The following is a 26,874-nucleotide window of genomic DNA, read 5'->3' as shown; positions in this document are numbered from 1 at the left end:
TGGCTGCTGAGCCGGGAGCTCCTGCCTGCCCCCGCCCCGCGTCGGGGTCCTGCGGGGTCCCCCCGAGCAGCCGTTCTGGCCTGGCAGCTCGGGTGACCACCAGCAGCCACCCGGGGGCTGCCCCGCCTGACGCGCCCGCACGCAGCCATTTGGGGCCGTTTGCTCAGCGCCTGCTCCCGAGGCTGCCCAGGCGCGGGTGTAGAGCCCCCAGCCGCTCCCGCACCCCCAGCTGCTCCCGCACCCCCAGCAGCTCCCGCACCCCTCAGCCGGCCGGGGGTCGCGGCAGGGCCCGGGCGCAGCGCGACGGACGGCGGCTGCAGCCCCGCGCCCAGGACGCGGCCGGGCCCGCGGTCACCCCAGGCGGGCGGTGCGGGGGCACAGGCCGCGGGCCCTGGGTCTCCTGCGCTCTGCCCGCAGATCCGCGGGGTTCCGGGTCGGTCGCATCCATGTGCAGGGCTGCGGGGCTGCACGTGGGGCGAGTGTGCCATCTAGTGCTCCCGCACGCCCCGTCATCCCGCATCCTCCTGCATTATCCTGCATCCCGCATCCTCCTGCATCATCCCGCATCGTCCCGCCGGACCGCGCAGAGCCCCGGAGGCGGCTGCGGTGCTGGCAGGGCTGGGCTCGGCCCCAGCCCCTCTCTGCAGCCTCTCACACGAAGGTCGCAGGTGGGCGACCGGGTGCCAGCAGGGCCCAGCTCCCCCCGGGGCCAGGCCCCAGCCGCGCCACTAGCACTCGGCCCTGCGGTGGTTTTGGGGCGTCGACTGAGCCCATCCCGGTGCCGAGCAGCTCAGCCCAGGCCGGAGCGGTTCCAGGCACCGCAGAGCAGGCGCAGACCCGGGACCCCCGGACCCGCACCAGGCAGGGGCTTTGGCAGCCGCTTCCTGCTGCACCTGCCCCTGCCAGGGCAGCCACCCCCCCACTGCCCCTCCGTACGGACCCCCTGTACAGCCCCTGCTGTACACCCGCCCCAGCGTGCCCAGGGCAGCCCAGTGGGATGTGCAAAGTCAAACACATTTATGAGACCAGCCGAGGGGACGGGGGAGCTTTTCTCCACCCGGCCAGTCCTGATGCCGGCGCCCCCAGGAGCCCCCGCAGCGCAGAGCCGAGGGGCCGCGGAGCCGCTGGGGTCTCACCCCGGGTATGCCAAACCCCCTTCACCCCCTTTAATAGATCAAGTGACCAAATGAATAGAGTACAGAAAATTAACCCTTTTTATTGATGCATTGCAATTGTTCTACATTTTTACCATATTATGTAGAAAATACTTAAAATACAAGCTACTTTGTAAAACCAAAGACAAACATTGAATCCAAAGATAAACTATGTTTTCACAATGGACCCTTTTCCCATATAGTTAGTATTAAATTTTTAAATATCTATTTCTTTTGTTAAAATGATTTTTACATACCCCCTAAGTACATCAGCAATACAAACATAGATCAGTAATTGTCAGAAACTACCTGTATCTAGCGGCTTGTAAAAAGGAAGAGCACAACCATAAAAGAAAGTTAAATTTTACACAGTAACTAGCATATCAAATACATTTAATAAAGTAGGAATTCCATTGCAATATCAAGGATTCAAGCAGAAATACTAACATTACATATAATGTACTGCTACATGTAGTGAGATAGATATATTTCAAGCTGAATCTGAAATCACACATTATATAAAGTTTAGCAACAAACAACCATGTGGACATGCGGCACCATTCAGAAGTTTAAATAAAAAAGAAAGCAGGGCTGTGCCAATCCTGTCATTTAGAAGCAATTTAGTTTCGTGTACTAAAAGAAATGGCTGAGTCAGAGGTAAATTGCTGCATCCCATCACTAGGTGCTAAGCAGGAAAGCCTCGAAGTTGCCTCTGCGGTGGGTATCACAGCTCGAGTGCGGGTGATAGAACAACTGATTGAACAGTTCAAGAACCACACAGACAGGTCTAGATGGGACCACGGCAGTCGAATATTCAAAAGGTGAATCCCAAACTAGTTTTAAAAAACCCGAAAGGACTCCAATTTCGATTCAGAGATAGCACATTTCTCTACAAACGCTGTGTAGCGGCTCCGACATGAGGAGAGTGGGTGCTTTAACCTGGGGCAGGCTGGGTGCCCGGAGGGAAGGGACGTGTCCCTTAGAGCAGACAGTGCACTGCCACGGCCACGCTGGGCCAGGCTGGGCCCCGCCACACGTGTGGAGCCGGTGCCAGGATGGAAACCCGGCCCTGCTGGGTGGCGTTTGGTTTGCTTGGCTCGTGCCGTGTATCACAGAGGAATTTCGGGGTAATCGCCCGCCCGTTTCAGACGGAGCACGTTTGATCTTACCTACGTCCTCCTCCCCCAACACTTGTGGACGCGGGGGCAGTGGAAGGGCTGACGCGGGGCTCGGGGCACATCCCCTCGGGTTCGTCAGGCAATAGGGGCTCTCAAGATAAGTGGTCGCTTTAATCTGCTTTTGGGGGGGGGGAAGCAGGCAAGTCCTCAAGATCAGTAGCAGATTTTCACAGAGGTCTTTTTTCTCCTGTTAGGACTTCATGGAAAACACTTTACTATTGGTGAAACGGGGAATAACGTTTTCCTGAAAGAGAGGAATTGGAGCTCGTTTTGCCTTTCGAGGGAAAGGCACAACTCTGTACCCAGGAGGTACCTCACGGGAAGTACTGAACACAAGCAATGGGATATGGAAAAAAGAAAGGAAAGTGCCTACAGCAACAAACAGCATCGTTGACACCAATGATGTGGCACAGCAAGACGCGCTGGTTGTCCGCACACTGACAGGAGTGCTCTGACTAAGAATACACTGAACAACAACGTCGCTAATGCTACCGTCCAGTTCCAAAGTCCTTGATCCCTCTATCGAAAGAGATGCCAAACCTTTAACAGTTCACCAGTTTCAGGCCAGTTCAGACCTCCTTCTATCAATAATGTGGAATTTCAGAAATTACTTTTGCACTTTTTGTCACATACCGGCCAGAGAACTGGCCTCTTCTCCACTGGGACGGAACACAAACTGGGATTCAAGGTTACCAAAACCTCTTATTGCTGCAGTAAGACGACCGCTCGAGCCAGTTTATCACCCACTTGGACAAAATACTTAATCTACGTGCTGAGGATGAGAAATAATTCCTAGTACAAGGGACCCAGGAAAACAAAGTGTAGTTTAAAAACTGCACTGATTATCCAAAATGCGTATTTCCTCTGAAACACTGCCTAGGGCTACAGCTGACAAACCTTCCCAACAACTCCACATTAGCAGTAGCATTATAAAACTTTTTAATGGTATTATGTGCTTTACAGCAGGCTCTCTTTGGTATAAATAATCTATCACCAAGCTAGCAATATTTTACAAGAAAACGTCTGCTATTAACGTGGGGGAAGGTAAGGTCATACTAATCTAATAAAAAGTGATTGCACATATTTAATCACTTCTGCAATATTAGACTAAACATTCCAATGCATTCCCAGCACTACCTTATTCGAAATGCACTGACAGACATCTAACAGTACATGTGCCATTTCAAGGAAAAGCTTTAAGGAAACATCGCTTCACTCCGAACAAAAATGTAGCTTTTTATGATAGCATTAAAACTGAGAACAATGCACCTATGCAACATACTGCTGTTCTTGCTGTGATAAGCTTAGTGAATTGCTTCAATTCGACGGGGGCTTGCTGGTCCCTCATAAGGCAAGCTCACTGTAAACTCTAGTCACACTACATCATCATTTAAGGCACTACAATAAGGGGACACACCAAACAACTCTTCATCACACATACCTGTGCAAAACAAATCAGAAGGTATCCTTTCCTCTCACGAAGCTCTACTCCTCTCTCAGTGCTACAGTGATGAGCTCTAACCATTGCATTATATCACATACATTCCAACATGAATCAATTCATTTTGGTTTAAATACAAAGGATACATCAACTCCATCCCCAGGAACGTTTAAGAATTAGACAAACACTAAGTACAGAGTTCAAGTATAATCACTACACATTTTGATTACAAAGACAGAACATTTGGGGTTAGCAGGAAGTTTTGCTTGTTATATTTTTCTAATCAATATGTACATATTTCATTTTATGTAAAATATTAAAACACCACCAATACAAAACTTCTAAAATAGTTTTAAATTCAGTAATAAACTTTAAAATCTGGATTTTTTTTTTCCTTTTTTCTTTTTCTTTCTCTTTTTTTTTTTTTGTGATTCCTACATGCATGTACTGTATACAAGTCTTAGTAAGAGCGCTTTAAAGTAGCTGTTGACATATCCAGGAGGATACGCTCACAGGAGTATAAAAAGCTGTACACATCAATACAGTGATGTTTCGTTGTATTTCAAATTCAACTCCCTCCTAAATGAATCACGTGAGGAAAAATATTAAGAAAAACAGAAAAGAAAAGCCCTGTGCTTCTGTGAAGGAATCCAGCTCCGTTTAGGGCCAGCATCTAATAAGCTGCAGAAACCAAATTTGAGAGCAAGGCTGCGCTATTCGTTCTCAGCTGAAGACTACAGCATCCTGACAAAGCTGCTGAGCTGTTACACAGTGAGATCTGGAACACAGTCTGAAAAACTTAGCAGAATTCTGCAATGAATGCAAAAAAAATTCAGCTGTGTTATGGAGAGACAGAATCTTCAAGAAAACAAGACAGATTCCAGGGTTTACACAGACTCCTGAATAGATCACGTGGCCAGTAGGAGGCAGCTGCCTCTACCAGTCCTTAAACAGAGCAGAGAAGTAAACAAAAAACTTCTGACAGTAACACATACAGAGATGTAATGGCTTTCGCAGAACCAGCAATATGCTAGAGACAAAGTGAATCAGAGAACAAATGTTAAAATATTGAACTTGATTTTAAAACTGCCCCAGCAACATAACGAGATAAATGTGCATTACATTTTTAGTGGCAACATGGATTTGTGCAAGCTGCTAAAATATAATCTGCTAGTCTTTTTGTTTAAGTTATACGAGTTAAAAAAGTCATCAGGATCTGTCTTCCAAGACACTGATTTTCTTTCCTCTTTTGATTAGCACAACAGAACAATTTTAAATAAATGTGACCATGAACTTTTTAAAAGCATCTATAAAAAGTAAGTAAAATTTTAAAAACTTAATTAGTGACCCTCGTACTGGTAACAAAGCATGCTGCTCAGTGACTGAACTCACCGGAGACGTTTTTGAACAACATACAACCAGATCAGGGAGAAACAAAAACCAGGCAATCATTACCAGGTCAAGGTTCACCTGAAATCCTTCTCCGATCTCTCAGGCCTATTGCAGGACAGTGCGTTGCCGGGAACTACAAGTAGGAGTACTGGTTGATCTTTGTGGGGCTCAGCGGGTATCCAGTGTAAATAGCAGATCCTCTGGAAGCACCAATATAGGACTGGGGAGCAAACTGGTGTTGGTACTGGGCGGGCGGCACGTTTGCGGACGTCAGGAGGCTGGGGCCGACGCTGACGGGGACCTGGTGCACGAGGGTGCCGGGGTGGGCGGCGTAGGCGGCGTGGCGCGAGGAGCCCTGAGGGGAGAAGAGGTGGGCGATGGAGGTGGTGGAGCCCAGCGTGGCAGCAGTGGTCGGGGCGTAAGTGTACACGTGCGGCTGGCTGGAGAGGTGCGCGTTGGCCGTCGCTGCTGCCAGGTGGGGATGCACCGGGCTGCTGTGCTGGAACGTGTAGGGAGCCTGAGAAATAGTTGACGGGAGGGGCGCCACGTACGCCTGCTGCCTACGGGGGACAGCGTTTCCACTCCTCTCCTGGGAGGCCAGCACTGTTGGTTGCTGGTTCTGCAGGGAGAAGAGGTAAATCGGGTTAGCGGCCTCCTGCGCGGAGAGCGCCGGGGCGGGAGGGAGGGGGGGCCAACGCCTCCACCAACACTCCTGCGGGGCCTCCCTGCCCAGGCCGGTGACACCCTCCTGAGCTCTGGGCCGGGCTCACTGCGGCGCCACCAGACAAGGGTCCCGCTCGCCCTGCCCAGTGGGACCAAACCGCCGCACCCGGGCACCGGAGCGGGCCTACGACTGAGCCGGCCCCGAGCTCCTCGCTCACCTCCTCTCCTGCCCCCAGGGCGCGGCAGCAGGGCTGCCCCACTTTGGCACAACGAAGCCCGTCTTGTCCCCGTGCCAGAAACGAACCGGAGGTGCAACACCTCCTCCCTCCCGACAGGCCGCGGCAGCCTGACTCGGAGATCAAGAGCAGCGACACAAATCCCAGTGAAAGCAATCTCCGAAAGCTTCAAGGGAAGTCAGGGGCTGACGGTTAGTTTGAGGGACAAGGTCCAGCCTTAATCTCCCGGTTGGGCCTTTGTGAGATGTGAAGGAGGAAGGTAAAGAACAGGAGAATCTCCTCGTTCTGCTGAGTGCCCCCAGCGTTCCTCCAAGTCGACAGCTGGACCCCGCTGTCGCTCTCCCACCCGAGTGGCGAGAACGACCCACTGTGAGGGGTGTGACAAGGGGCACGGAGAGGATACGGACACAACCACGCGTCCCTCTCCTGCCCTCTGGTACAGGAACAGATTCTTTGCCCTGAGAAACTTCATTATACCCCTACGAGGTTTACCCTGCCCTGCACAGCCACGGGACAGAATCAGCTTCAAAGAATTCATGAGGCAGCAACTATGGATCCTCTCGCAGCTGAGCGACCCCCGCTGCCACACGGCGTGGGGCTTCCAAAGCAAGTCTGAGGGCTCGTGTTCAGGGTCAGCCCGCGCCGGGGCACCCACCTGGCTGAGATTGAGGGGCTGCACGCCGTTCGTTACCACGCGGTGCGGGCGGTACCCCGTGGGTGTTATGCAGCATCCGGACGACTGCCCGCTCACAGAGGCCACTGGCTTGGTCTTACTGGTGCTGCTCAGGATGCCTGAAATATTTCAAAAGCTTAGTCCATTCTTCCCTCTTGCAAGCCATGCCCTGTGAAAACTAGCTTAGACAGGGACTATTTCCCTAACAGCCTTTTCTTCAGTTCTGATTTAAAATCTGATTGTACAGGAAATCATCAGGAATTTTTACAGATCTTTCTAAATGCAGGCAAACGTATATGAAAGGAGAATCTATCACTGAAACTGAAAACAGACCAAGGCTTGCACTCTCAGGACAGCAGCTGTGAAACCTACAGCTGCTGAGGACCCAATGAAGATCGTCCAAAACTGCGAGGACAAAGCTGTCAGGGACAGGACAGCACCTGAGCCCTGGCAAAACCCACGGAGCGCAGTGACCCAGAGGGCACACCTACCCGAGGCCTGGGTGGCCACGATGCAGTCACTGAGCTGCGCTTTCAGCGGCGGCACGATGATGGTCCGGGAGCTGGAGCTGTCGGCCGCGCCTCTGGTCGGCAGCTCCAGGGCCCCGCCCGTGCTCCTGAGAGAGGAAAGAGGGTCTGTGGCGTAGGGGCTGTTCAGGGAGGAGTCGGAATCCGGGGAGTCGTTGACGGTAACGTAGCTGATGACATTGGATCTCTGCTTCATACCCAAACTGCATGTGAAAAAGAAAAAAAAAAACGGGAAACATCCTAGCTGTTCCCATGAGATGCAGGAGATCTCCCTCTGGCATCTCATACCCCCCCCCCCCCCCGCCTTCTCAGGGAAATTCCGATTAGCCGGAGCACAGCAGACACGATGCAGAAGCCTGTGTCTCACACAGTGCTTCTCTCTCAGCCCAGCCAGCGCTCGGCACGCAGCCTTCTCCCCTCTCCCTGCTGCCTGGGCTGAGCTCAGGACAGATCAAGGCTGGCTGCCCAAACCAACTCCCCACCTGGCAGGTTTGTATTTGCTGTCCTCCTCCTCATCAGTGTCGCTGCGAATGGTGATGACGCTGACGGGCGGGCTGGGAGTGTCCGGGATCACGATGGGCTGGTGCTGCTCCTGCACGGGGACGAGCACGTTGGAGGAGGAGGAGGTGGAGCGCAGAGGACTGCTCCCGATCAGCGAGTAGACTTGGGAGGGCACAGTCTCTAGAGTGGAGCTGGGCCTGGAGCAAAACCAGAGCAGTGTTCAGCTACATGGCCGCAGGCTGGGCCAAACCAGCACCAGCATTAGGAGCGGCCACACACGCATGACAACAAGCACCCTGAAGTACTCAAAGAGAACCTCAGCGCAGACCCCCACAGCAGAGAGCGCCGGGGGACGCGTCCCACAAGGGACCGAGGTGCTCAGCCCCGCTCGGGGCAGGACGGAGGCACCTGGGCCCTGCCCGAGCCCCGCGGCCCCAGTGCAGCCACGGCACCAACACACCCCAGGCGTGAGACCCCTCTGGCCACCACCTAAAGCGCCTCCTGCGCCCTCACCAGACCCGCACCGCTCGCACCGGCGACCAGAGGCTCCTTCCAAGACCCCTCCAAAAGCAACTGCGGCACGTTAGAGTTACACAGACAACGTCTCTGTGATCAGACGACGGTTTTTCAGGCCGCAAAAGCGACCCCCACAGAGGCACCCAGGCCCTGCCAGCCCCGGGACAGGGACCCTTACTTGGCTGCGCCGGGCGCCGGCTGCTTGTTCTTCTTCGCCGGGAGGTTGGAGCCCTGCTGCTGCCGGACGACGTGAGCCACGCCGACGTTCAGCGGCTGCGCGGCCGCCAGCGCCACGTGGTTGGTCAGCAGGGACGGCTGCTGCATGAGGGTGCCGTACTGATTCCCGTGGGAATGGGCATTCCTGCGGCGGGAAAGCAAGCGAGAGGCGCAGAGCCCGTGACTACGCTGCCCAGGCAGCGCCGAGCCCCTGCGAGGTTCTGAGGGGAGGGAGGAATCGCCTGCGGCCCCCACCTCCAGTCCGCCAGCTGCTGGCTGCCGCCGAGCGCCTCCGGGATCACGGCCGCCGGCTGAACGGAGTTGTGCAGAGCAACCCCGGGGAGCTGCTGCCAGGTGGAAGGAAGCAGTATCTGCTGCGTGCCCCCCGGCCAGGCCTGCTGCAAAACACCAAAGAGACACACGGGTTCACTAGACCTCGGCTCCTGCGGGCGGAGAGAGAGATTCTGTCCCAAGCCATAACCGCACTCGCGCAGATTGTTAGCTTGCAGAGATACAGCACACCATGGCACCTTCTCTAAAGGTCTCAGTACAGCAGGAGAACAAGAAAACCAGGGCAACAAGCTTCCCCTGACACTTTGCTAACCTTTCGTATCACAGATGTCACCTGGGGAGAAGAGAGTTAACAACGTCCCGCAGAAGGCAGCGGGTACTGTACCGCCCAGACTGCTCCTGCACGGGAGTTCACGCACACTGCTCTGCTGAAGGGTTCCCAAATGGGAAGTCAATTTGGTCCTTTTCTGTTTTTCTGCCTTATAGGGCTCACATTGAGAGAGCTGAGACAGTGTGATTTTTGTGGAAATTCACCCCATTTCAACTACAGAATTGAAGAAAAGCCACACTGGGAGAAGCGTTTAGCTACAAGGGAGATACGTGAAGATAATTTTCAATTCCTTAATATTATTAATGTTCCTGCCCAAATTGACAAAAATGCATTTTTTTTTTCTGGAAAAAAAACCCCAAACAAGAAACAAAATAAATTTGGCAGTACAATATTTCTAAGATTTTGAATATTTATGGCTCTCTTTCTTGCAGTTCAAACTGCAAAACCATAAATATCTACTGTTTTAAATAAAATATTTCTGCAAGTAACAGATCCACTTCTTACAAATACCGGTTCCAAACAAGAAGCCTTCAAAGCAGAGAGCTGCTAAAACCTCTGCCAACATAAGCGGAATAATAATAATATTAAAAAAAAAAAGAGAAATATGTTAAAAGTCACACCATGCGTCTTTCCAAAAGCCAACACCTGCACAAGACAAAGCAGAGAGTTTAATACAGCAAGATATAAATTCCCAATGAGAGGCAGAAATCGGGCCTTCCAAGCGACGAACTGTTTTGACAGAGGAAGGACAAAAATATGCAAAGCTTAGCAAATGGCTAATGCAAACTCAGGGGAAGCAGCAAGGGAGAAGTGTCGGAAGCACTAAAGGTGAGCAAATTCACGCCCAAGGCTCCCAGAATCCAAACAGAAATAGTTAAGTCCTCCAGAGAAACTCAGAATCCAGGCTCAGAGTCTGGAGACAGCTGGCTCTGATCTCCACTGCTGTACAGGGGAGTTGAACCTCAAGTCCACTGCACACTCACAGGAGAATAGAATTTGCCTGTTGAATCAAAAGCCCAAATACACTTTTGAAAACATCACTGACAACTCGCTTGTGTCCCAAGCTCTGCTACAGTCACCCCTCGCCGTGTTCAGAGCCCAGAGTGCAGCCTCCCAGCAACCACGGTTCAGGAGGAGAGGAGACGCGTCCCTGGGTCTGCGTAGCTCAGAGCTGTGACCCAGGAGGACCCCGCTCTCCTGCCTGCCCGTCCTCCGAACAGGGAGTAGTTAACTTGGTTCAGAAGAACTCAAATGAGTGGGTTTTAATTTCAGTACAGGTATGACTCGAGCAAACTCCACTTCAGCAGAGCTCTCCCTCTTGGAAGAAAACAACACTCAAACTACCACTTTAAAGCCACAAGAAACAACATGGTTCACATAATGGAACGTGCTTTGAACGACATGTGAGAGTACCAGCACTTCAGTGCACCGCAATGTTTTCATAAGCTTCACTGATCTGATTCTGGAGTTTTACAATGACTTCTTTGTGGCACTTGCAAAGTTGTTCTGGTGCAGGTGCCAAATGAATACAGAAGAGGACAATTTTGAAAACATACGCTTCTTAAAGGTGTGCTTATTTCCTTCCCCCAGCCTTTTAAAAAATTGTTCCAAATAGCCTAAAAGCTAGCTGCTGCCATTTTGGGTACTAGAGCTCACCTTTAATTTCAACCAAGAAATACATAGGAACTGAAAGTATCTGTGAAGAAGGGTATCTTTATCTGGGTGAAGCAAGCTACCTGCGATTGGCTATAAATAACAAAAGGCCAGAAAAGTATTGTCAATGTTCAACAGAGGTCAAGAGAAATCGACTGCTAAAGCAATACGTTAAAGGATTTGCTATCAGTAGAGATTTTAGCCTGTGCTGAATGACCTGAAACATTTCTACATGCAAAGCAGCTTCACACGTGTTGAGAACAAAATATGGAGCTAACTTGCCAAGTGGTTCAAATTCTGGCCATCCAGGTACCTGTAGCAGAGTCAAGCTAAAGACTGATTCCTTTGTATTCGACAATCAAAAGGCAAAGATAGGATAGTAAGCGAAGAACAAGAACAATTATAACTCTTCTATAGTATAGCCTAGAGGAGCTTTATAATACTAGGCTAGTAAAAAGTAATAGTCAATGGATCTGGATTCTTTACAGAGCCACACTAAACGTCAGAGTCAGACAGTGCTTCAGCAATGTTGGGGAGGAAAACAACAAGACATTAAGATGTAGCAAGAACACAGCCACAAGATGGCACATGCTTCCATGCCCTCTGCAAGTCTAAGTTAAAACAAAAACTCAGTTAGTGAACACAATCAAGGGAGGCAATTACCAGTACTGCAGCCGTCTGTTCGACTAGCGCCGGCCGGCCGGCTGCGCAGTTCAGAGTAAAGGGCACCGCATACTGCGGCGTGATGGTGGCTACTTGAGGATGAAGAGTTGCTACCATTAGTGGTGTACAGCTTCCCTGAAATGTAGATCAGGCAGTGAGTGAAACACACGTTCCGAGGCAGGACAAGTGGGTTCAGCAATGGGGCCGGGGAAGGTGTCACCTCGCGGGCACTCTGGTGCTGGAGCAGACTCCAGAACTGTCATGGGCGCAGAGAAACCAACACCCAGACCCGCCGGGCACGCTCCTCTGAGCAACTACCTGTCCCCGAGGGGGACACAAGGAACGGGGGACTGGGAACAGGAACTCTCCGAAGACACCGTTACAAAGCCACGACGAGAGTGTCCGGCTGCTGGTCCTTTACGGGTCCCAGCATCACACCAGAGACAGGCGCCGGCCAGGACACGGCGCTCCCCCTCCTACCCCCGAATCCAAGCACTCTGGGAAAAGGTCAGCCAGGGGATTGTGTAACGGCACGGCACGTCTTTTGGGTGTGGGAGGAGCAAGTTATCTGTGACGAAACTACCAAGTCACGGATTAGTCCATGTCCAATTAAAACTAGACTCTCAGTGTGCAATTTGCACGCCCAGGGAAAGCAGGGTGTGGGTTCAGGTGGGTCTCCTTCGAGTGTATTCTGCCTTTTGGATACCATTACCTGCATAATTAAGCTGAACAAACCAGAGATTACAGAATGCCACCAAAATTATTTGGACTGAACAATCTAAAAGCTACTCCTCTACAAGTAGGTCAGTGAGTACAATATACTGCCTGGAGAGTGAAACTAATAAAGCATGTGTTAATGTCAGCAGAAACTAAAACTATGCAAATAAATAAAAAGTGCATTTAGTTATAAAGGCTATTACAATTTTTCAGTGAATAAAATCTGCGAATCACTGGGCACTCGCTATGTATTAAAGCATTACTTTTTGAAAATAAGAATGGTTTTCACTTAGACACATCACTAATCTTTAAAACATAATTTTTTAGGATTATCTGTGAATTTTGCTATCGCATGTTGTTTAAACTGCAAACCACAGACACAGGTATGTCATTGCTACACATCAATTCACACTAACGATGGAACTATCTGAGAAGGATTCAGAAATAATTTCATTGATTTAAGGATGAAATTTTAACACGAGTAATCTGTGTTGCCACTTCTGTTTACTGGGATCTCGCTCCTCACAGAAATGATTTCTTCTAAAACTTTTTGCCACATTTTTTAAGTGTAGGCAAAAACATACCTAGAAGGCAGTATGCACTCATGAAAAAACACATCCTGTTTTCAGCAGCTGAAAACTACGTATTTATTCCCATTATTAAATCCAACTCCTAAAACCAGGGAGGCACATGACATAGAATAGTTGAGACTTCAAATATTCCAGAAAAACAAACCAGGAAAACACTGTCTGAGAAGTGATCTGCATTTAACCTTTCAGGATATTCTGAGAACCCCCTGCATCCAGCCCAGCACCAGAGGGGCAGTTGGGTTCTCCTGAACGGTGGCAGGGGTTGCAGTTAACTCTACGGGGTTTTTCTGGATGATTTTTTTTTTTTTTACCTGTGTGAGAACTCCAGACTGGATCTGCAGTGGCTGTGCTGCGGGGGCCTGCGGTACAATGGGGACAGCGTTCTCCATCCTCACCGGGAACCCAGAGTGCTTTGTAGTCGCCTGAAGTCCGGCTGCAGAGGACAAGAACACATCACCGCTAAGCTGCTTTATCGTTCTTTGGGTTTTTACCTTCTTTCCAAAACCAAATTCCTACCAGGTAAGGGCAGAAGACAGGGTCAGATGAAGAGAAAGAAAAGCTGTTCCCGTGACAAAAGCACTAAGGAAACACCAGCTGAAGGAACTACTCCTGCAGCCCCACGCAACGCGGGGGGCACCCGGCCCTCGACAACTCGGCTCTGCCCGAGCCCAGCCTCGTTTCCAGAGCACGGGTAACACAGAGATCTAATTCTATGTTGCCTGAGACTAAGTTCAAAGTTCAAACCTCACGCTATCAGTTCCCGTTCCATACACAACCCTCCACATACAAGCACAAGCGGAGAACTCTCGGGATCAGCCTGTGCTAACCTGGGTTGTTTGGGATCGGTGACAGCCTGTCACCAGCAAAGTACCAGCTGCACCAGTGACTGTGAGCTGAGACTCAGCGACCAGGCACCCGCTCCTGACACACAGAACATGGCACCACGCTTTCTCATTTTCAGGTAGGCCTGGCTCCTCTGTTCACCTCTTTCTGTGGAATGCTGCTGTGTTCAGTTTGGGGGGAAAAACAGGTTGAGCAACTAGGTGGAGAGTGTAGCCCAGGCAGGCACCACACTGTCACCTGTTCCAGCACGACCTGGAAGGGAACCGACCTGTCCACACGTCTGACCCGATTCTGCACTTGGATCTGACGCAGGGGCACCGTGTGACGGGCACAGAGGGGTCTCCTGTACCTTCTCAATTTAGTGCAAAGTACCAACTTCTCCTTCCTACCACACCGAAAGCCCAGTATCACACAGAGGGGTTTTCCGCTTACTTTGGAAAGCGGGGGGACAGACAATGAAGGTTTGCTGGAAGGGGTCAGTCTGTGTGCAGATCTGGGTGGTTCCGGGCTGCAAGGAAACACTCTGCTGTGCCACCCCTGCGACCGGGGCTGCAGAGGATGGATACAGAGCAGACTGGTAGTTCAGCAGCGAGACGTCCGAGTTTGCCAGGGAAAGAGTAGCAGCAGCAGTGGAATTGGAAGCCAAGACACTGGCCTAGGAAAAAAAAAAAAAATTGGAAGTCAGATTTATCACTCATACTTGTTATAAAACGAACAACAGGAACCATCAGTATGATACTGTGGAGCAAGCACCAGGAAAAGGTTTCAGGTAACAGGCGTGAGACAACATAGGAGGAAAATCATGAACTGCACCAACTTAAGTTGCTGAGCTGACAGGCAGATACGATCAGGTGAAGCAAAGAGACTGCCTTGGCCTGAGTTTTGGAAAATGACATTTCAAGACAAGACTACAAACTCCGGAGAGCAATTTAAATATAGTATTTTGTGGAACAGGGCTTGGCCTGAAGGCACAAAATTAGACCACTCCATTTCTTTGACGAGTATAAAAAGCTAAAAGATGCTGTACCTGATTGTGCACGGTATTGAGCTGGTTGTTAAAGCTCATTGTCAGGTTTGTGCTTGTATTAGGAGCAACGTGAGTCGTGAACGGGCTCTTAATCTGATTCACTGTATCATACATATTAACTCTTCGCTTGCAGATCTCCATATTCTGAAAGCAAGATTTCACACTGAAACAGAACGACAGAAGGAAAAGATCAGATATGTCAAAACAGAGACATGACAGATTCCCAGCCTTATGCACATGCCTTTAGGTTTAGGTTGCTTTTTTCTTTTTTTTACCAACAAAGAATGTCCAAGCACATTCCATCCCTTATACATGCCATTGCTGTTTCCAGATCAGCCAGAAACTGCAGAAAACACCACTGACAGAAAGCAGGAAAGTGCTGTTCTGTGTTTCTTGAAACAAAACAAGAAGTCTAAGGAAGCCTACTGATTACTGTGTGGGAAATCCAGTAGATGTGTCATTGTAACAAAGGGATGGTTCAAAGTCTTCAGTGGAGTAATTCTCTTATCTGCATCAATTGTCAACATTTTCTTCAACAAATCGATATATTCCCTTCGGTCAGCCTTCTCTGCCAACATGTCAGTCCCTTCTAAGTCTGTAGACATATTCACCTTGAAAATAAAATGAGAGTAGTTCACACAAAGATCAAATTAATTGCTACCTAACGATTCAGTAATTTCACGTCATGAAGAAATATTTATTACGCATTTCTGACTCTTAACCAGCTTAATCTTAGGTACCACAGCGCTTACACACCACCTTTCCCTTGCTCGTTCTATAAAAGAAAGTCCAGCTGGCACATGGAATTCTCATCTCAACATGAAGCTGGTCTGTTCAATAGGTGTCAATCCAGCCTCGTTCTCCACTGCCTGGCAATACGCCCCCATTTTCTGTGGGGGGCTCTGAGGGGCCAGCAAATCAGTATGGCAAGATTCTGCATTCCCTGCACAGATGTAAAGTGATGGTAACGGCTACAAAAGCAACAGAAAATTGAGACCGACATATTTAAGATTCAAGGCCTCATGATACTAAAACCACTCAGACATTCCTTCATTTTGCCTCTGAAAACAAAAGGAAAAAATAGAACGATCTGTAGCTCCTGTCAACTTTTCCAAAGTCCAATAAAAGGCCTAATCCCATAAAGGCACCTGGAGGGGTTCAGCTTTCCTACCGCTCGACCCCTTCTGGGGTAACGGGCTGAGCACTTGCTGCATCTACCGGATCAAGGACTTTCTAACAGCTTCATAATTAACAGTTTGGTAGTTTTTCACACAGTGATTTCTGATGCAAGTTGGCACCGACGCAAACCTGCACCAGTGTTCTCAACAGGTGCGGAAGCAGACTGCTCCAGCACGGGAGCCTCATTTCTAGAGACCCCAATAACGTGTGTAACGGGTACGAGAGTCCCCTGCCCCTTGCAGGACCCCCACACACCTGCGCCATGTCATCCAAACAGTTGAATATGTATTTCCGAGCTTCTTTGGATTTTATTCCTGTCTCCAACTCGTGTTCTTCTGGGGTCTACAAAAGAAACCATTTGTTAATACAAACAGAGATACCTCACGCTGATAAAGGAGAAGCAGCAAGGAGAGCACCAAGCCGGGTGATCTTTCGCCCACTTTAAGACAAATCACAAGCCTGCAGGGCCAAGCCAAACCAGCCATGGGCTCTCATTTCCTCAGCTGGGAAGATCATTCACTGCACAGCTGAATTTACACAGGATGACTTCATGAGGTAGTGCATTAGCCAGAAGAACTGACAATTTCTGATTTAGGAGGAGAAGAGGCTATAAATGTTTTAAATCCCTCTTTTACAAAGAAGAGGCAAAATTCCCTTCCTTTTGCTGCTCAACTTTAAAGGCAAATCAAGCACACATCTGATTCCTTCCTGTCCTCTGCCAAGACATAAATAGATTTATGTTAAATTAACAAAGACTATCATGAAATACTCCCTATTTTACTCTTTGTATTGTCAGGAGATGACAACAAGATGACACACTTCACCAAGACTGAGCAGGCCATAATAAGTAACCATTATCCCGATTGCTTTAACACCCACTCTTTGCTGGTGCTATCGTGCACAGCTGCTATTGTCAGACGAGTACCAGGAGGTCTGAACAGTTTCTGAAACAAAATACACAAACCAGCTACAGCTGAACGGCACTTCAAATCCAGCCTCCACTCCGAATGTTTCCAGAGGACACCAAAACTACGTGTGAATTTATATCAAGCCCTCAATGAACAAAACAGAATTGGGAATTAAAAAGACAAACCTTTAGCCTCCACAGTGGGTATCCCAGATTTGGATCTCTGTTAAAAAACCTGCTTGTTTTCGTTCCTGCACTGAGAAGATACTCCGCTGGAAGGCCTTGAGTTTGCGAAATATAACGGATCTAGGAAAGAAAATTAAAAGAATGAGGACTCCCAATACAAAGGACTCACAGATAATGGAGAAATTATCCGCCAGGTTTGTTCACAGCAAACAGGAGTAGATATTATTCTGTAAATAAAGAATGTCCATGTAACTGAAACTGCAAAATTAAAGGAACTATCTCAAGTATTTGTAAAGATACTTCACTTTTTCAATCATCTGCAAAAAGTTTGGGTTTTAAATACATCTTTCTTATTTCATGGAAATATTTTTCGCCCAAGTGTATGTGAGCAGACTGTAAACTTTTGAGACATGGATAAAGTAACACCAACAGTCTTTAATATCAGCAACGTAAGAACATTCGGAGAGAAAACAGCACAGAAGTTATCATGTACGTGTATAGAATTAAAGGCATAAGTATCCAAGCAACATCACTGTGACTGGCTACAGAGGCTGCAGGCACACGGTTTGAGAATAACGTCACGCACGGCAAAGCTCCCACCAACCACGAGAGCAAGACTCTACTCCAGTCAGATTCTTACATCCTCAAAACCATTTCATACACGTTACTTTACACGTAACGAATAAATTGGAAAACGCGTCTGAACATTTGTGGTGTTACTGCCAAGACACTGGAAAAGAGCAAACAGAGAGAAAGGTTGCTCGAAAGGAAAAAAAAATAGCGAGTTACGGAAAAACACAATAACAAGCTTTTTAAATATTGCCCAATTGTTAATGCTATTTGCTCTCAAGATGTACGGTGAGAGATGGGACATCGCCTTTGTTGTGACTCTCCCCTCAAAATAATCTATTTAGAAGTTTAAGAAAAAGCCCCGGGGAAGTTCAGTTTACACAGTGAGGACCAGAGACAGAGTGTTAAGGTACCAGGCTTCGATGGGATTATCAGTTACAGCCCCTTAGCACGTTCATTCCTTATCTGCAGCACACCTGCTGTTCCACCGCGGCCGGCGGCAGCGGAACGCTGCAGGGCACTGACCTCTGCCACAGCTCCTGATCCCTCAGCGTTTATGGACTCGCTTCCCATTCACACCAGCGTGGATCTGAAGCCTCTGCAGGTGAGGATTTTTTGCATCTACACCAACAGTTCAGCTAAGAGTTCTGCTATTTTTATGAGACATAACTCTTGCTTTACAGCCAAAGGGTGTTTAAAAAATAACTGTAAATCCCATCCCAACGCATGAACTCATTCCTGGAGAGTTCTCTCACAAGTTCTGCCTGAGCTTTCATTTCCTGCTGCAGGATCTCAGAAAACATGAAAGCGAGTCGTCCCCAGCTTTCAAGGGCAATTCAGGTATCAGAATCAACCACATGAAGTCACACCTCGCGCTGCCTCACAGAGGACTGCAAAATCCTGTCTATTAAGCAATGGAAAAAGCACCTCCTCCCCACCCACCTACATGACTAGATAAGCTTCTCAGAATCACACAAAACTCAGTGTGCAAGGAAACCACCACGTCGTACCTCAGTTATTTTCTAACTCATTCTGCTCATTAAGGCACCACTGTGCTTCCTCTGGAAATTTACAGTGCTGGGAAGGTGTAAGACAAGTGTTTTCAAACTTAGTAAGTTTTCATGTATTTTATCACATAAGGAAAACTGTCCCAAGCACTGTAACAAGATACCACCATAAAAACCACAGTGGAAAAGTTACCCTCAAAAAACCTCTCACACAGACTTTTTGTCCTTTTATAGGAACTGGCTAGCCCAGGTGACAACGCTGCGCATCCACGGTAAGAACCATTAGTTCCAGATGCCTTGTCAGACCCTTGTATTTCAGAGACAGCTTGGGGCTCACACTGTGCATGAGAAGCGAGGGCTGCTGTAGGAAGAGCAGGACAGGAATGATAGGCTTGTGCTGTCTCCGCATGGCAGAGCTGCCCTCGTGGTGAAATCACAGAGGGCGTTTCAAGTCAGGGCGCACACCTCGCTTCTGTTTTGACAGGGAGGTATTTCAACAGCTTTGGGGGTTAACTACAGGCTGACTCTGTATATTGGATAACTACATTCAGCTCAAGTTAAAACACAGAGAACTCTGTGCTCTCCTGTACAACAACAGTCAGACAGGCAATGGGAACGTCACAGAGAGAAAACGAACTTAAGACGACAGCCAAGAGGAGTTTGTGACGGAGGACACAGGTCACCGTGGTCTCGCTGGAACGTCCCCACGCTCTCACCTGATCATACTCGGAGGCCCCTGGGTACAGAGGCCAGCCCAGGAACAGCTCGGCGATCACACAGCCCAGCGACCACATGTCAATAGCTTCACAGAACGGTAAACCCAGGATGATTTCAGGAGCTCTGTTGGAAAAAAAAAAAAAAGAAGAAATAAAATCTTTGACTCTGAAAGCACACGGTCCTTTCCTATAAATTGCTCTGCATAACACCCCTCACTCCCCCTTCTCTCCTCCAAGCACAAGTAAATCTGTGTGAAACTCTGATTCACTTTAAAGCAGAAGATGTTTCCTCAAGTGGCCCAACATACCCCAACCCTTTTACTGCTCACGGCCGGATTCGTTTTACTGCCCTGGTGCCCCCCAACTCCGAGGTGGCCTCTGTGCCACTGTGGTGCCAAGTTAGTCCTTCAGTAACCAGTTTAGTTGCACCTGACAGTTCGTGTGGTGTGAGGTGTCCCCGAAACCGCGCACAGCCGACCCTGACAGAACAGGGAGGAAAAGTTCTGGCAAACGGTGCTCAGACTTTTGATCAGCTGCAGGTGGAAAGGAACAGCCCCTGCCGAGCCTGAGAAAGGAGCTCTCCAGAGAGCTGCTCGGTTCCTATCAGCAGGGTTTCATTCACAGTTTGTTTGAGAGTTTCGAGTTTAAAATGGACGAAGAGAACACAGAGGGAGATTGTGACTGCTCTGCAAGGTTGTGTTACAGGTTTCTGTGCGCTGAACCACACCTAATGCAAAATTTACCTGTCTGGCCTAGCCTTTACGAGAAGTGATGAAAAAAACTCAAACTCTGAGCAGGGTTTGCTTCTGCAACAGGTTGGAATTTCAGGGAGATTTCTGTCTGGAACTGACTCATATCACAAATGGGTGTTTTAGTACAACTCTTCACCTACACACAGTTCTGAAGCAAACCGAGGCCATGCTGTCAGGCTACATTCTGGTCAGACATTTGCATACAGCATAAAACCCAAGCGCTGCAAAAACCATGTGAACTGATGCGGGAATTTACTCTGGAAAGTACAGGAAACACAAAAACCTCGATCTGCTTCATGCATAACTAACACAAGCGCAAAGGAAGACAGAAAAGTCCTAAACTCCAGGCTATTTTCTGGTTGTGGCTCGGGTAGCATGCCCCAGGGCTTGCATGACATTTCTTGTGCTACTGCGTGGCTGTAACACTCTTGTTAAAAAAGGCTCTGAAATCAGTTCTGACCTTTCTACGGAATTCTAAGAACCAGGGCTTGCATAACGCACAGGTGTCAGTAGATCTGACACTCACCCTCCTCAACTGCTCAGCCCAAACGTTCCTCCCAACTGTTTGTACACGGCAAGAAGTGACTCTCCAACTAATCACCCTTTGTGTCACAGTGACACAGGCACAGCTTCTGTTTTAGGTGACCACACAATTACCATCAGCCCGTCTCCAAAACAAACGCACTCATCCAGCTGCCCAGGCCCATCGCCCCCGAGAAAGCACAAGATCTTCCAAAAGCTCTTTGCTGCTGTGAGGTCACACCCAGACTCTATTGTTCAGCTTTAAAGCAAGGAGGTTCTATCGTGTCCAAGTTCCACTAAAACGGAGCTACACAGACCTTTAGTAATCAGAACAACAGATTATTTAATCTGAGACACTGCAGCAATGGCTCTACTCGACACTGATCTGTTTCCACCTCCTGGTTTGTCTGTCCCAGGCAGCAGTCAACTTTGGAATGGCTTCTCATATGTGAAAATATAAAATGATTACACAAATATCTTCTATATCTGACATCTGACTGCTGAATGTCCTGCTAAACATTTCTATTTTAAAGAACTATGCTAGAATAGATCCAACTTTCTGCAGGCAAACAGGCGCAAACAAGAGGAATCCGTTTCTGCAGCACTTTGGTCTGCACAAGCAGAGTGAGTACGATGCAGCCACTCAGACGGGATTTTCAGAACCCCGTGTGCCATTACTCCACTAGTCATCATCAACAAACTACTGAACCTCTTGATTACCCTACTTGTGCAAGAATTTCCAATTCAGATACGACCCAGACCTGTCACGTAAGGAATGCTGCGCGCACAACTTTCCTTGGTTTGGACTGACAAACTGAAACGTAAGTGGCCTGTGGAATAAGCAGAGCGTGCTAATCCCTCACTAGTGCATCGAGAAATCCCACCAGCTCCAATGGGAAGAGAGATTAGGGGCACAGAAAGGCTGGATGTGATAGCTCGTTAGTCTTTAACTGAACGCTGAAACAGATTTAGGTATTCTGAAACCTCAGTGCTGAAACGGCAGCAAGTTGAACTCCACACACTTTGTTCCCTGAAACTAAACAAATGAACTTCTGACAGGCCACCTGATTTCATTCCGACTGCAGGACAGAGCTGGTAAATCAGAATCTCTCCCATCTCCGTCCACACCACTATAATTAGCAGCCTTATGAGAGGCGAGCTGGAGCAGGACAACAGGCAGAGGCCACTTACATAGCTGGTCTGACAGAGATTTGAGTGATTTTACCATCTTAAACTCTTTGAAATAGAAATCAACAACATTCATTCTTTGCACACACGCTTGCCAAACTCTGACTTCCAAAGTTGGCAGATATGCTCAGGCAGTCGCAGAAGAGGATTCACAGCGGTAGCGGAAAAATCCGAGACTTTCTTTTAGCATTTCAAAACACCCCATGTTTACACACACGTCTTCAGCCCTCCCCCTCGTGAGGAATGATGGTAACAGGAAGCTTGTACAAGCGGAGCTGGCGATGCAGGGACTAGCGTGAGCGCACTCAGCCCCGGATTAGCAGCGCTGGATTTGGCAGCGTGCGCTGCTGCTTCCCAGGCCAACAGGACTGGGACAGAAGTAGGTCATGTAGCCCAAAGCAGAGGTAAGAAACAGACACTGCTCCCCTCTGCAAAGCTCCCCCAACACCCAGTGCCCCCTTCCCGCGGTCCCTCAGCTCAGGATCTCTGATTCACCGGGCGCCTCTACGCTGCCCCACGGGAAGCGCCAGCAGGCAGGGACGTGCCTGCGGCGCTCGTGATGGTGGCACTTACAGCACAGGGCACGAGAAACCCCCTCTCTGAACAGCAGGGAGATCAGCCTGCCCAGGGATTTCACACTTGTGCAGGCTGCCTGCTTCCTTCTGTTGTTTACCCTCCCCGGGGAGGACAAAAGCATCCATACCCTCCTGCACAGGTGCAGCAAGCGCGTACTCTGGGTTTCAGGTCAGGAATTACTGCCACAGACCCCAGGGCTGCCATGAAACCAGTCTCTGCACACAAGCATGACCGCCAGTGAGTCTGCTCCCAGCCCGTGCCCGGCTTCAGAGCCAAAGGATTCTTCACGGGCACTTCTACTCACACTAAGTCAACTGTGTCACGGCGGTAAAGCCTCCCTTCCTACACGCCTGTGCAGAGGGACCCCGCCCCCGGCCTGGCACGCCTGCCCCCCAGCACACGTCCCCCCGGGATCGTGGCTCAGCACCGAGCCCGGTGCAAGTTGTCCAGAAGTACCGTCAGCACCCGGAGCGAGCGGGGCTGCTGGACAAGGCGACCTCCGGCAGCACTGGGCACAAAGGAAGGGACTTCCCCCCAGGGTACGTGTATCAGAAAATCCTCCTCGCGGTACCCCAGTTCGGCTGGTCTAGAGGTCTACAGGAGACAGGGGTTACCTAAGTGCCAGTAACAGGTCTTAGAAACAAAAAAAAAATGAAAACAGAAGCTTATTTTTAATAGCTGGCAAGAGAATCAGATGAAGGATGGTCTATACTGTTTTATTAAACACAGCACTGAAAAAATTTCCAACTCAGAACTCAGGCTAATTTAATGTGAATATGGTTAAAGCAATCCAGTTCTCCCACAACAAGCTGGTTTCTACACCATCTCTGTAAGTTCTTCCATTATGGATTTTAGTAATCACCACTGTCAAGCTAATTACATATCCCTAAATGTGAGGCTTCCACATAACAGCACTCTTAACTCCAGCCAAGCAGACGGTCTTAAACACCATCTAACGTGGGGCTCCTCGGCCTTCTGGCGGCGGCAGTCACCCACGTCAGGGAGGTGGAAGTGGCCTGGAGTAGCGTCCCTCCCCGCAGCCCCTTTAAGATACTTATCACCCCTCGCTGCTTTTGCCTTGGCCTAATCTGGTTTTTGTGATTATCAGGAACTGGGAAGCACTATAAACCTCCCCAGACTGCCGGGCTTGCTGCCGCAGGTCAGAGCGAGCAGATTGGCCGCCAGCGGTCACCTCGTCCCGCGCAGCGACGGAGCTGGCAACGCGCTCCGGCCAGCCCGTGGCTCCGGCCAGCCCCGGCACAGAGCGGACAACTGCGCTGCGGAAATAACCATCGATAGCTCGGAATTGGGAAGATTGGCACCAACAAGCTGAGTGAAGATCATGAGGAGTGGATTAAGAAAAGTCTGTATCACATGAACGAGGTGGCACAGAGAGCTGGTACTCCGTGTCAGAGGGAGTCAAAAAAAAACCCCCAAAACAAAGAGGGCAAGAACACAGGGAGTATGAGGAACACACAGAACAAGCTTACAACAAGCCAGGGTTTTAAACTGAAGCTTGGAGGACGGGAAAGACATCAAACAGGGCAGAGGCACAGGGTGGGGTGGAGTGTCTTGAGTCCTCTGGCTCGTCCCAGCTGGAAGGACTAGATACTAGTTAAGTTTTGCGTCAAGTGAGCTCACATTCCACTGAAAGAAACCCTGACAACACAGCACAGACTTTTTCATCTCCCTTTGATGCCAGAAGTTCTTTCTGCATCCATTTATTGAAGTCTACTGGTACTTCACTGAAATACACACTAGTAACAGCACCAAGCTGGAGGAATAATTGAAAGAAAAAGCACAGCTTGCTTTAGCTTCCAAGATCTGACATTTTTGCCCGTAGCTTATTTTTAATTCTTAGATAGGAGCAGGGTAGAAGCCATTTTGCTACGGGAAGCTGTGATCTAGCTCATGGCCGTTTTAAAAGAGCTACAGGTCTCACGACAGCGTGACTTATCAGGGGTTGACACAGGAAGTCACGCGCTCGCAAAGTGGGTTCAGACAAAGATGGCAGCAGAAGAAACAGGATAAAAAGAAACCGGCACCCCTTTGACTTCTCCCCCTTCTCAATGACCACGGTTAACAGCTGGTTTCCCATCACGGCAAGCAATCCCAAATGCTACTCACTGGTAGCACACCGCTTCCCCAGTTTGCTACTTCATAAGTCACCACAAACTAGCGAGGGGGTGACATCACCCGACTGCACTAATCTGGGGTAAAAGGCAGGCCTTGGACCACTCGTGACGTCACCATCACGGCAGAAGCTCTGTTTATTCACACACAAATCTCAGCAGAAATCTCCATAAAACACACAGACCAGGGGACAGCTGGTCATTTCCTTCTGCCCCCCCGCCGGGGGGAGACCTCCCGGCAGGAGAGTTCAGTGCCTGAGCAGCAAAGCCCCCGCGCCCCGGCGGCACAGCCCCGCTCTGCCCCGGCTGGCCGCCCCTCACCTGTAGTAGCGCGACTGCAGGTACGTGGAGCAGACGGCCTTGGAGACGTGGCTGGCCGAGCCGAAGTCGATCACCTTCACCCTGTAGGGCTGGCGCGCGGGATCCACCAACATGATGTTTTCTGGTTTCAGATCGGCGTGTATCAGACCCAGGCTCTTTAACTTCATCAAGGCAGTAGCCACTTGCTGCAGAATTGGCCGAATGTATTTCAGGGGCAACGGGCTGAACTTATTTTGCTTTAAGAAATCATACAAGTTCTGTTCCAGCATCTCAAATACAAGGCATGTATGATTCTTGTGTTGAAAGCACTCGTAGGAGCGAACAAAGTTATACTCGTCAGCATTCTCACTGCTCAAGCGAGAGAGGATGCTCACCTCTATCTGGCCCTGCCTGGCGTAGGAAGGATGGTTCTTCAGGATTTTGATGGCTACAATCTCCTTTGTGCTACGTTTCCAGCATTTCGCCACCTGCCCAAACGTCCCTCGGCCCAGGAATTCCAAGACCTCGTAGGTGTTGGTCATAGAGCACAGGATCTCATGCTGGACCAGCTGGTAATCCCCTTCTCCACTGGAACTGCTGCTTTTAGTGGTTACCGTGGTGGTCGTGGCCGCAGCACCCACCGCAGGTCTGTTTTGCAGCATGAGAGGTGGATGTTCCTCGATTATCTGCACACTACCGTTGCTGTCGACTTCTTCACTTTTCCTTTTTAATCCACATTTTTGGTATGGTTCCAGTAGAGAAACGTTGCTCCTATGCGTCAGGGCCTGGCTGTTCTGGAAGGAGGCTGTTGCGCTGCTGCCTGTGCTGTCGGCCGCTGTGACCACGATGTGCTCGACTGAAGGAGCAGGGAGAAGGAGGTTCTGGTCGTAAGCGGGGATGCTGAAATTGGCTACCTGATGAGAGGAGCTTGCTTGCCCTTGAGCTGCTGGGAGGTTTTTACTGTGGGTATAATACTTGTCGCTACTGCTCTGTCCTGAAACATCCCAGACAGAGGGCTCCACTTTCAGTTTCTTGGCACTGCAGAAGGCACTCGAGGATACTGACGGAGGGGAGAACACCTGCAGCTGTGAGGCCATACCTGAAAAGGCAGAGAACGCGTCAGGACTGCTCGGCGGCAGCAGGTCGCAAGCGAACGAGACCCTCCACCTGCACCAGAAACAGAACTGCCGGTATTTTTCTAAGCACCACATGGAGCCTGCGGCCCAGGAAGGCAACCTCCACCCGCTCCCCCCCGCGGAGCGAGGCTCTCCGGAGGAGCTCCCGCAGCTCGGGACTCCCGCAGTTCGTCCAGCAGACGCAGCGGCCAGCCCAGTATCCGGCTGCTGAAGGATACAGAGATGCCGGCGCAGCAACGGTGCCGAGGAGCGGAGGGCACGGCAGTGGGGAGACGCTCTCCCCCCCGCCCCGGGCCCGTTCCCCCCTTAACTGTACAAAGAGTCAAGGAAGCCTGAACCGGACGAGCCAAACGTCTGACCGGAGGCGGCTCCGGCGGAGCGCGCCCGGGGCAGCGCCGGACGCGCGGAGACGCCGCGACCCGCGGACGACGGGCAGGAACGCGCCGCCGGCCCCAGGGCCAGGCCCCGCCGCGGGCGGGCAGCCGCTGCGCCCCGGGCCCTCCCCGGCCCGCCCGGCGCTCCCCGCCCGGCGGAAGCCCGCAGCGCCGCCCCGCTCGGAGCCGGGGGGGGGGGGGGAGCGGGCGGGGCGGGCCTCCGCCGCGCGGGCGCCGAGGCTTCCCGAGCCCGCCGGGCCGCGCCGGCCCACCCCACGCCCCGCCGCCGGGGCCCGCCCGCACTCACCGCCGGTGGGGGGTTCTCAGCCGCGGGCCGGACCTGCCTGGGGGACACACGGGGGTGCGGGGCCCCGCAGCGGGCGCATCATAGCCCCGCCGCGGCCGCCGGCCCGGCCCGCTCGGCCCGCGCACGCCGGGGGGAGCCCCCAGGCCGCTCCGCCGCCGCCGCCAGGCTCCGCCGCGCCCTCACGGCCCGGCCGGGCTCCCCCCGCCCCGCCGCGTCCCGCTCCGCCGCCGCCCGGGCCCGCCGCCCCCCGCCGCGCTCCCGCCGCGCCGCTCCGGGCCCCTCGGCCGCCCGCGCCAGACTGAGCCAGCCGAGCCCCGAGCCGGCCAGGCGGGCCGAGCGCCGAGCCCGACCACGTGACAGCCCCCCGCGCGCGCAGCCGCCGTCGTGACGTAAAGTGACACGTGACGTGA

General features: G+C 50.7%; 1 protein-coding gene across 5 annotated transcripts; it reads right to left on the bottom strand.

Moving 5' to 3' along the window:
• Positions 1-1,191: 1,191 nt before the first annotated feature.
• HIPK1 (homeodomain interacting protein kinase 1) lies at positions 1,192-26,631 on the bottom strand. 5 transcript variants are annotated; one of them, XM_074925786.1, is made up of 16 exons: positions 26,465-26,631; positions 24,669-25,746; positions 19,178-19,301; positions 16,885-17,004; positions 16,047-16,133; positions 15,039-15,223; positions 14,613-14,775; positions 14,018-14,240; positions 13,054-13,175; positions 11,436-11,570; positions 8,753-8,895; positions 8,460-8,642; positions 7,747-7,962; positions 7,229-7,467; positions 6,720-6,856; positions 1,192-5,784 (listed from the first exon to the last, which is right to left on the bottom strand). In XM_074925786.1, the coding sequence occupies exons 2-16, from the start codon at positions 25,742-25,744 to the stop codon at positions 5,299-5,301; spliced, it is 3,639 nt and encodes a 1,212-aa protein (XP_074781887.1). In that variant the 5' UTR covers positions 25,745-25,746; positions 26,465-26,631; the 3' UTR covers positions 1,192-5,298. The 5 variants fall into 5 exon arrangements, with proteins under 5 accessions (XP_074781887.1, XP_074781891.1, XP_074781888.1 ...); XM_074925790.1 differs by having other exon boundaries at positions 1,192-5,520; XM_074925787.1 differs by having other exon boundaries at positions 8,753-8,892.
• Between the last annotated feature and the right edge of the window lie 243 nt (positions 26,632-26,874).

The sequence above is a fragment of the Athene noctua genome, chromosome 23 (genome assembly GCF_965140245.1).
Source record: "Athene noctua chromosome 23, bAthNoc1.hap1.1, whole genome shotgun sequence".
NCBI lineage: Eukaryota > Metazoa > Chordata > Aves > Strigiformes > Strigidae > Athene > Athene noctua.
Note: the sequence above shows the minus strand (reverse complement) of the source record. Positions and strands in the feature narration are given on the sequence as shown.

Coding starts and splice junctions, on each gene's coding strand:
- HIPK1 (XM_074925786.1), bottom strand. CDS start 25,744: ATGGCCTCACAGCTGCAGGTGTTCTCCCCTCCGTCAGTATCCTCGAGT. Junction 14,776..15,038: donor GATTTCCCACACAGTAATCA/GTAGGCTTCCTT, acceptor GTTCTGTTTCAG/TGTGAAATCTTGCTTTCAGA. Junction 7,963..8,459: donor CCGGCGCCCGGCGCAGCCAA/GTAAGGGTCCCT, acceptor GTTTTGCTCCAG/GCCCAGCTCCACTCTAGAGA.